The sequence below is a fragment of the Anolis carolinensis genome, unplaced genomic scaffold (assembly GCF_035594765.1).
Source record: "Anolis carolinensis isolate JA03-04 unplaced genomic scaffold, rAnoCar3.1.pri scaffold_10, whole genome shotgun sequence".
NCBI classification, from domain to species: domain Eukaryota; kingdom Metazoa; phylum Chordata; class Lepidosauria; order Squamata; family Dactyloidae; genus Anolis; species Anolis carolinensis.
In genome coordinates this window covers 19,536,459-19,546,707 of record NW_026943821.1, presented here as the reverse complement: position 1 = coordinate 19,546,707, position 10,249 = coordinate 19,536,459, and the positions used below count along the sequence as shown (strand labels likewise).

The 10,249-nt window shown below is 41.8% G+C and overlaps 1 protein-coding gene across 1 annotated transcript; it reads right to left on the bottom strand.

Moving 5' to 3' along the window:
- Positions 1 to 748: 748 nt before the first annotated feature.
- ppie (peptidylprolyl isomerase E) lies at positions 749 to 7,806 on the bottom strand. Its single transcript, XM_003227380.4, has 10 exons — positions 7,705 to 7,806; positions 7,476 to 7,574; positions 5,647 to 5,690; positions 5,362 to 5,388; positions 4,682 to 4,763; positions 3,945 to 4,045; positions 3,122 to 3,245; positions 2,360 to 2,545; positions 1,451 to 1,593; positions 749 to 964 (listed from the first exon to the last, which is right to left on the bottom strand). Exons 1-10 carry the CDS (start codon positions 7,733 to 7,735, stop codon positions 896 to 898), a joined length of 906 nt encoding a protein of 301 aa, XP_003227428.1. The 5' UTR covers positions 7,736 to 7,806; the 3' UTR covers positions 749 to 895.
- Between the last annotated feature and the right edge of the window lie 2,443 nt (positions 7,807 to 10,249).

The following is a 10,249-nucleotide window of genomic DNA, read 5'->3' as shown; positions in this document are numbered from 1 at the left end:
TGGGCTGTATGTCCATGCTCCAGAAGCATTCTCTCCTGATGTTTTGCCCACATCTAGGGCAGGCATCCTCAGAGGTTGTGAGATCAGTTGGAAACTAGGCAAGGGGGGTTTATATATCTGTGAAAAGTACAAGTTGGGAGAAATAACTCTTGTCTGTTTGAGGCATGATTTTTTCCTGTCTGGAATTCTCCTGTTTTCAGAGTTTTGTTCTCTATTTACTGTCCTGATTTTAAAGTTTTTTTTTAAATACTGGTAGCCAAATTTTGTTCATTTTCATGGTTTCCTCCTTTCTGTTGAAATAATCTACAAGCTTGTGGATTTCAATGGCTTCGGTGTGTAGTTTTTGAATCTGCAAGGCCATTAAATGCTAATCAAGATGATCAACTGCAACATTCACACTTGCCTCAAACAGACAAGAGTTCTTTTTCCCAACCTGGACTTTTCACAGATATATAAACCCCACTTGCCTAGTTTCCAACAGTCCTCACACCTCTGAGGATGCCTGCCATAAATGTGGGCGAAACATCAGGAGAGAAAGCTTCTGGAGCATGGCCATACAGCCCAGAAAACTCACAGCAACCCAGAAATAAATTATTTCCCTGAGGAAATTTAATATTTCATCTCAATATACATCAGTATAAAGTTACAATTTACTATGAAACACGTCAGGTGGGAAACCCTACCCAGCATAAGCTTAAAATGTTTCAGCAACTAGGAGGAATAAGAGGCCGGATCTGTTTTTTATAAAAAAAAAATAGATTTTTATGTAAAGGGGAGAAAATTCTGTACAAAATAAATTCCAAAAGTCTCTGTAGATTTGGATACAGAGAAGAGGTCAAAGCCCCTTTCGTTTGCAAAGAACAGTTCTCTATTTTGCTTCGGCCGGAATAAAGGATCACATGTATTCCCCACAGTCGGATATAATAATTTTCTCCTTTGGCTTCCCATCTTTGGTGCCTTGAGCCTTGATATTTCAAAAGGGGAAAGAGAGAAAGAGAAAGTTAAGTGAGAAAGAGAGAGGAGATATCAAATGAGATCTTTACTCCTTATAGTATGTATGGGCAAACTTTGGCCCTCCAGGTATTTTGGACTTCAACTCCCACAATTCCTGGCCTCAGGCCCCTTCCTTTTCCCAAAGGAAAGGGCCTGAGGCAAGCAATTGTGGGAGTTGTCCAAAATACCTGGAGGGCCAATGTTTGTCCATACATGCTTTGTAGCATGTATAGTAGGGGGAAATGCAGTCTATATATATTTTACATAACATTTTATGATGATGTGTTTTAACTGTGGTGGCCCCTGCCTTGATCCATGAGGAGAGGTGGGTGAGAAATAATAATAATAACAATGATAATAATAATAATAATGCTTTTGGCTCCTACACCATAAGGCCCCACCAACACTGCTATGTAATGCAGCCAAACAAGGCCGTGCACTCCCGGGCCTGCTTTACCTCCATCTTCCGCACCACATCCATTCCTTCAGTGACTTCCCCAAAGACCACATGCTTCCCGTCCAACCAGTCCGTCTTGTCACAAGTGAGGAAGAACTGGGAGCTGTTGGTGTTGGGCCCAGAGTTAGCCATGGAGAGCAGGCCTAAAAGACAAGCCCAAGCAGACATAAGACGCCCTATATGTCATGACAGCAGAGTTCACCCTTGCCAGTTTTGAGGCCAGAGAATGAGAGATATAGCACCTGGCTGCAAACTTCTAGTGAGAAAAGGAATAGTAAGGGCTGACTGAAGCCTGAAAGGGAATGATAACACTATGTAACATGATTTTTATTCCTGGGTTATAAATGTCATTTCCTAATTGTTTCTATCATAAAAACATGGAAAAGATTTATTAAACTGCAAAATCCTTATTTTTGTGGGACATCCTGCAATAGCACATGTTGCTATAGTTTTTCAATGAATGTCTCATACAGTCTCGATCAATTCAAATAGTTTGGCAGCTGCGAAAACGAAGTTTCTGGAGTAGAACAACTACTTTCAAAGTAAGGACCGCACAATTAAACAGGAATAACACTTTCAAACCAAGAATCAAAAACTTCCAATTTCATTACATAGTGTAATGAGAACTAACAGAGAGCTGGTTGACCTGTGGTGAGCTCTATGGGGAAGGGATAGATTCAAGGGGGTAGAAAAGTAGTTTTTCATTAGCAATTTTTGTTGATCTGTGAACTAACTCAACTAGGCAGTAAAGATTTATTTTCAAAATCTCCTTGTGAGGGACTCTGGGTTCCTGGAAAGGTTCTGCAGTATATCACACTATAAGGATTCCCCCACCGTCTGGAACGCATGGTCCCCCTATCATGCCCCACTGAGGCCCCACCAAAGCCAGCACCGCCAGCAATGTCCTACCAGGCCCGGTGTGCTTCAGAATGAAGTTCTCATCGTCAAACTTCTTGCCGTAGATGGATTTCCCTCCAGTGCCATTGTGGTTGGTGAAGTCCCCTCCTTGGCACATGAACTGGGGGATGACGCGGTGGAAGCTGCTTCCCTTGAAGCCAAAACCCTTCTCGTGGGTGCAGAGGCAGCGGAAGTTCTCTGTGGTTCAAAGCGGAAAAGAGAACACAGTTGAGAGCAAGGGCAACAAGCACAAAAGCAGGAAGCCAAAGCCATTGGAACATCTGAACACTTCCCACATTCATGGAATGTCCACCAAGGGGGTCGCATTTCCTCTTCAACGACTCTCCAAATGGCAGCGGAAAGCTGTATGACATCACTTCCAGTTTCCATCTTGATAAATGTGGGTCACCTCCCCCATTTATGGGATGCCACCCAAGAAAGGTAGCACAAACATGGGATGCATGTTTGGACCTCCCTTACTGCATTTCAAATACGTTTTGAACTCTCTTTCACTGTATTCTAGTTTGAATTAAAGGCACTGCATCAGACCTTGTGTTGTTTACACTGAGCTTCATGTGCCTTTCTAGATATGGCTTCATTACGACTCCCAGCATTCCTTTCCCTTGGCTATCCCAAGGCAATATGGACCCTGGGTGAGTCACACCCTCTCAGCCTCAGAACAAGGAAAACATGTGACAAGGACATCTTAGGGCGGCCCAAAGTTCAAAACCACTTGAAGGCACACAATAACCAAAAGCCAGAGTTTTTGCTTACCAGTGGTCATAGGTACAATGTCCGATCGCAGAAGGATGTTCAATCGGCCGGCCGGCTTATTCCCGATCTTGATGTCCATGTAAACCTGGGGGTTGGCCCTTGACTTCTTCGCTGGTGGCTCTCCCTAAAACGGTGAGAAATACAGCTTATTCTATGATAAATCTCAACCAAGCGTATCCCAGTAAAGACGCTACAGTAGCCTAACTGTCTGCCATGTAAGCATAGCATCCATGACCACAAATTGCCTAACCCAGCAAACCACTTGAGAACAAATATTGCAACATAAAACAATGTGCATTAATAATATCTTCCTTGCTACGTTGATCTCCAGGCATCCCTGCCTGGAGGTTTGACAGCAGCTAAAGCCAGCCCTCCCACTTTGCTGGGACTAAGGACATAGGGCTCTCATGACAGTGAACAACAGTGAATAAAGAATTTGTGGTGTCTTTTCCATGAGAGAACACCTGGATAGGAATATCTCGGTCTTCTAACAGAACTCTGTGATCAACTTCTGTTGGAATGGCATTGGGACCTAGAAATGTCTAGAGAGAAGGGGTAAACTGTAGCTGAAGGATGTGTAACATCAGGCTGTCTAAGCCCGGTGTCTGTAATTCCACCATGCATTGTCTATATAAGCATAGAGATGATGCAGGCCAATCTGGAGATATCTACAGGTTTGGAGGGACTAGAGATGCTAAATGACTTCATCCAGCCCCCCAAAAAAGAGTCATGTGGAGATGAGATCTAAGGCCGTGGGCAAAGTAGGGTGATACCCCCCTAAAAGCGCAAAACCTACAGAGCCCCAGGAAAGATGGCCACGCACCTCCTGGGCCTCTGACCGGGCTGGCTCTGCCCCTTCTTCCTCCACATTCTCCTCAAGTGTCTTCCCGGAGAATTTCTTCAGCCAGTCGTCGTCCGACCAGACTGTCAAAGGAAAATGGAAGGCAATCAAAAAAACAGAGACATTAATCAAGTGATAACACTATGTAATATGATTTTTGTTCCTGGGCTATAAATGTCATTTCCTAATTGGTTCTCTCAGAAAAATATTAAACTGCAAAAAACTTTATTTTTGCAGGACATCCTACAGCATATTTTGCTCTAGTTTTTCAATGAATATCTCACAGAGTCTAAACTAATTCAACAGAGTTTGTGGCAGCCACAAAACAAAGTTTCTGGACTAGAACAACTCCTTTCACAGTAAGTAGCACACATTAAACAAGAAATAGTATTTTCAAACCAGGAAATATTTTTTGCAAATTTTGTTACATAGGAATTTTTGGGATGTTTATACACAAGATGAAAAATCTGTAGAACTTTACTACCAGTGCCGAACATAAAATAAACAATACATAAACATATGGACTATATCAACATAAATTTACAAAGCAAACATGCATAAAGTGACACATAACTTTTAAAAAAATCATAAAATGCAGTGTATATTCAGGTATATTTAACTCGGAGTTCACAGACATCATTTCCCCTGATCCAAAGATGAACACAAACAAAAACACAAAGGTGAAGAAGCACTCCTCCTGTCCCAATTGTATGGCTCACCTGGGCGAGAGGAGCCTTCCTTGATCCTCATCGGTTTGGCCAAGTTGACGCGGATTGTCCTCCCAAACAGCTCAGACTCATTCTAAAGAGGGGAGAGGATTATTTTAAAATCATCATTTTATTCTCATGCAACTCCATCATAAGGTAGGTTAGGTTTAGCACCTTAACATGAGCATCATGTGGGAAAACAGACCACTGCCCCAGATGAATGCAGCCATTTTACCAGGTTGGCTCTTAAAGCAGGCAAAACATGTTCTGGGCCTGATATCCACCTTCATAATTTCACATCAATCGTTCTCATGCCTACATATTTCTCAGTGGACTACACTGATATGCCAGTTGCTTTTCCTGCCATTGGCCCTCTTTGTTGCCACTGGATGCTACAACTAACATCCTCATTCTGTATTCTCCTCTTTTAGCACATAAAAGTCAGATTGCTTAATTTAAAAATAATTCTTACTGTAACCATTCAGCTAGAACTCTTTATTGGAACAATGGAAATTTTCTATGTGCTTTTTGCAAAATGGAGGAGTCTGTGCACAAACCTATCCTCGGAAAGAGACTCGAAGCAGTCTCTATAAAACAGATCATTTCACTTCCCCCAGAAAATAATGTTAGGAATGAGGGAGTATTTAAGCTTTCCACAAAATTAAATCCAGAAAATCTAAAGAGAGACATACCATGTTGTCGATGGCGGCAGCAGCATCCTACAAAAAAAAATAAGATATATATTTTTACCAATAGCTCACCCCTTATATCAAATTGCCCCCAAATACCATGGCTTGGGGGTCATAATGTTTTAGATTTCCTGGTGCCATTTAAAGCTCAGGAGAGTCCTCTTTAACAACAAGAAGTGAGATGAAGGCAGAACTGAGTTTACCAAAGCTTAGCACACTCACTTTGTTCTCTTAGCCTCCAAAGTGCCATAAGACCCCTCTGCAAAAAAAATGTCAGCATTTCCTTACCTCAGCCAATTCGAATTCAATGAAAGCAAAACCCCGATGCTTTTCTGCAGAGATATAAGAAAAGGACAATCAGTTTAGCAAACCTCATGAGCAACCAATAGACACCCAGACCTCTATGTACAACTATTAAGAGAAGCCTAATTTCATACTGAAAAAGAGGACAGTTAGAAAAATAACTGGGTTTCTGTCAGTTTTCTGGGCTGCATGGCTATGTTCTGGAAGCATTCTCTCCTAACATTTTGCCCACATCTATGGCAGGCATCCACAGAGGTTGTGAGATCTATTGGAACACTGAAATGCTGGACCACTCTAACAACTACTACCCTGTTTCCCCGAAAATAAGACATCCCCGAAAAATAAGACCTAGTAGAAGTTTTGCTGAATTGCTAAATATAAGGCCTCCCCCGAAAGTAAGACCTAGCAAAGATTTTGTTTGGAAGCATGCCCGCCAAACAGAACACCAGAGCATGCAGGGTTGGTAAATGTACATACCAGCTGTACATGGAAATAATGGTAGTAACAAGAATTTCTTGATAGGATTCAGAGTTTGTCTGGTTATGTTGGTTTGTAATGACAACTACTGTACAGTATATAATAAATGTTCATTTTTTGTTAAACAATAAATGTGAATTCTTCTTCATGGAAAAATAAGACATCCCCTGAAAATAGGACCTAGAGCATCTTTGGAAGCAAAAATTAATATAAGACACTGTCTTATTTTCGGGGAAACACGGTATGTCAGACTACACAGAGAAGCCACTGAAATCCACAAGCATGTGGACAAGTTCAACAGAAAGGAGGAAATCACAAAAATGAATCAAAATCTGGCTACCAGTATTTAAAAAAACTCCAAAATAAGGACAGTGAATAAAGAACAACGCTCTGAAAAGACAGGAATTCCAGACAGGAAACAATCAGGGACGGTTAACACCTCCCAACAAAGGATTCCCCCAGGAAGGAAGCAGCCAGGCTTTGAAGCTGCAAGCCCATTCAATGCTAATCATAGAATAGTTGAGTTGGAAGAGACCTCATGGGCTATCCAGTTCAACCCCTTGCCAAGAAGCAGGAAATCGCATTCAAAGCACTCCTGACAGATGGCCATCCAGCCTCTGCTTAAAAGCCTCCAAAGAAGGAGCCTCCACCACAGTCCGGGGCAGAGAGCTCTCACAGTGAGGAAGTTCTTCCTGATGTTCAGGTGGAATCTCCATCTTTATTGATGGCTCCACTTCAGATATTATGTTTGCAGTATCAATATGCTGCTATGGATTTTGCGGATTTTGCAAACATATTACCTGATACTGCAAACATAATACCTGAAGCAGAGCCATCAATAAAGAAATAATAAAACATTTGCCGCTTACCAGAAGAAGGGTTACCGAAACTGGGATAAAACCCGGGAACCAGTTGTAAACAGCGTAAACGGATATATTACCACCTACTCCAGGCAATAACCAGCTACTCAGGATCTACACCAACATTGACTCTGTCTCCTTGGCTTTACTGTTGTTTCAAAACCTGTGGAGTGTTGAGGAATCCTTCCAGAACTGCAGAGACTCTGAATCGGTTTGCCTTTAAGCCAATCTAATCCTTTTAGGACTGCAGAGACTTATATCATTTTGTTTGATTTATAATACTGAGTTAGATACTTTTGGGTTATATACCAAAGGACTGAGCATTAATTCTGTGAATGTAATATGTATATGATGCTCTAATATACATATTATGTACTACTTATGTTTTGAACCATTATTGTGTTTTGTATAGCTCATTACATTGTTTTAGACTTTTCCCTAACACTTTCCTTCTCCTTTTATTCTCCCCCTCCTCACCTGTCTCATAATCCAAGGGGATTTGGATGTCGGTGATGTCGCCGAAGGGGATGAAAGCGGCGTGCAGCACCCGCTCGTCCACTTCCTCCGCCAGGCCGCCTACGGATGAGGAAAAGAAGAGGCCCAACTGACCATTAAGGAAGACCTACAAGGCCCCAAGACCCAATAAAGAGGCGCCGGCAGACTCCAGGCCGCTTGGCCTCCACGGTCTCCTCAACTTTCTCCTCACCCACATACAGGACCCTCTTGGTGGACGCCATTTTGCCTTCCCACAATCCCCCTTTCCGCCCGGAAACGGCTTTTCCCAAAAGCGACCGAAAGGAGGAGCGTCAAAGCAGGGCGCGCGGCTTTTTAAGGTTTTGATGGTTTTTTGGAAAGCTTTCATGGCCGGAATCACAGGGTTGCAGTGAGTTTTCCGAGCTGTCTGGCCATGTTCCAGAAGCATTTTCTTCTGACGTTTCGCCCTCATCTCTGGCAGGCATCCTCAAAGGTTGTGAGGTCTGTTGGAAACTAGGCAAGTGGGGTTTATATAGCTATGGAATGTCCAAGGTGGGAGAAAGAACTCTTTGTCTGTTTGAGGCAATGTTGCAATTATCTAACTTGATTAGCATTGAATGACCTTGCAGCTGCAAAGCCCGGCTGATTTCTGCCTGGGGGGAATCTTTTGTTGGGAGGTGTTAGCTGGCCCTGATTGTTTCATGTTTGGAATTCCCCTGTTTTCAGTGTTGTTCCGTGGAGCCTCCGATGGCCTAGGGCAATGATGGGCAACCTTTTGCGCTTGGTGTGTCAAAATTCGCCAAAAAACCTAGCATGACTTGGGTGGTGTGTCACTTCGAGAAAAAAACCATAATTTCACAATATGTATAGTTTAAATAACAAAAATGTATAATTGTAATATATAACTGTATTTAATAAATCAAAAACTATTTACTACCATTATTTCCAAGTACAACAATCTATGGTACCTCTTGCAGTTTCCACGCTGATTTCTCTCTATTCTAGTTTCAATGTAGTCATGAATAATGAATAATATAATAGTAATAATATACTACAATAATAGAATAATAATAGAATGATATAATAATAATTATATATATGTCTATATATATATAAATGTAATAATGTTCATAATTCCCATGGAGTAAACAACAAAACCACTGGACCGAATCGCAACAAATTTGGCCAGAAAAGACATAGTCATCCAATCAATCTGCATGCGGCAGTGTGTCAGCAAAAATGGCTAGGTGTGTCAGTGCTGACATGCGTGTCATAGGTTGGCCATCACTGGCCTAGGGGATAAAAGCCTCGTGACTTGAAGGTTGGGGTGCTGACCTGAAGGCTGCCAGGTTCGAATCCCACCAGGGGAGAGCGTGGATGAGCTCCTTCTATCAGCTCCAGCTCCATGCGGGGACATGAGAGAAGCCTCCCACAAGGATGGTAAAACATCAAAACACCCGGGCGTCCCCTGGGCAACGTCCTTGCAGACGGCGAATTCTCTGACTCCAGAAGCAACTCTGGTTGCTCCTGACATGAAAAAAAAAGTTTTTATTTGGTATTTCTGTGAGCCGCCCCAAGTCCCCTTCGGGGGGGATGGAGGCGGGATATAAATAAACTAATTATTATTAAATACAGTAATTACTATGTAGCATTACTGCGTATTGAACTACTTTTTTCTGTCAAATTTGTTGTTAAACATGTTTTGTTGCTTAATTTGTAAAACCATAACGCAATTTGATGTTTAATAGGCTTTTCCTTAATCCCTCATTATCCAACATTTTCGCTTATCCAACATTCTACCGGCCCGCTTATGTTGGATAAGTGAGACTCTACTGTATTTGAGAACACAGAAATGCTGGACCACTCTCACAACTATCATGTCAGACTATACAGAAGCCACTGAAATCCAACAAAGCCCCAGCTGCTTCATCACAATTGTCCAGATCGGAAGTCATAGTTTTGTATTTTGAAGTTAATTGTGACCTATGTTAAATCTGTCACAGGGTTTTGGGGTGAAATTTTTTCAGGAAGAGTTCACCTTTACCTTAGTCTAAAGGCTATTAAAACACAAAAGCCATACTGAACTCTCTGGATAGCTTGAGCCTTTCATTTTGTACTTACTGGTCACTGCCTGACTTGCCCAGTGAGAAGGTGGACATTCATGTCAAAATACTAGAAACCGTTTTATAATGAGCTTCACTATGGGAGACTCTGGTTGTATCAACAATAAGAAGCATAACACTCTGCAGTAAAGTTAAAACAGAGGAATTTGTTGCCACAAAATACAATGGCATATCCATCAACGAGAAAAAAGTATAAAGTTACTAGTCTCTCTGGCTATACATAATCTGCAGGTTGAACGAGGTCCAATGCCTCTGAAATGCAGCATGTAAGAGGTTATTTCTCAGTACTTTAACCAGGAAACGGTAGTTTATTTGGCACAACAGCCTGCTAGATCGAACATAGGATGCTTTTAAATGTTTACAACAGAATTTGTTTGATGAATGTAAGAAAAGAGATGTATCTGCACAACAAGGATGGCATAGAGATTTTGAATCTCTCAATTAAGGTTCAAAAATCCCACCCCCCTGATTTCATAGGCCTCGTGCTGGTTGGCTTTGTAGACAAACTCAAACCCAACCCCATAAAGGCATATTGTTTTCCTGTTTCTTACTATTCTGACAATTTCACTTTGACAATTAGAGAGTAAGCACCAATTGTGTTGGTTCAGAGGCTCATGAAACAATATACATGAGCTTCTGAACATTTAGTATTTC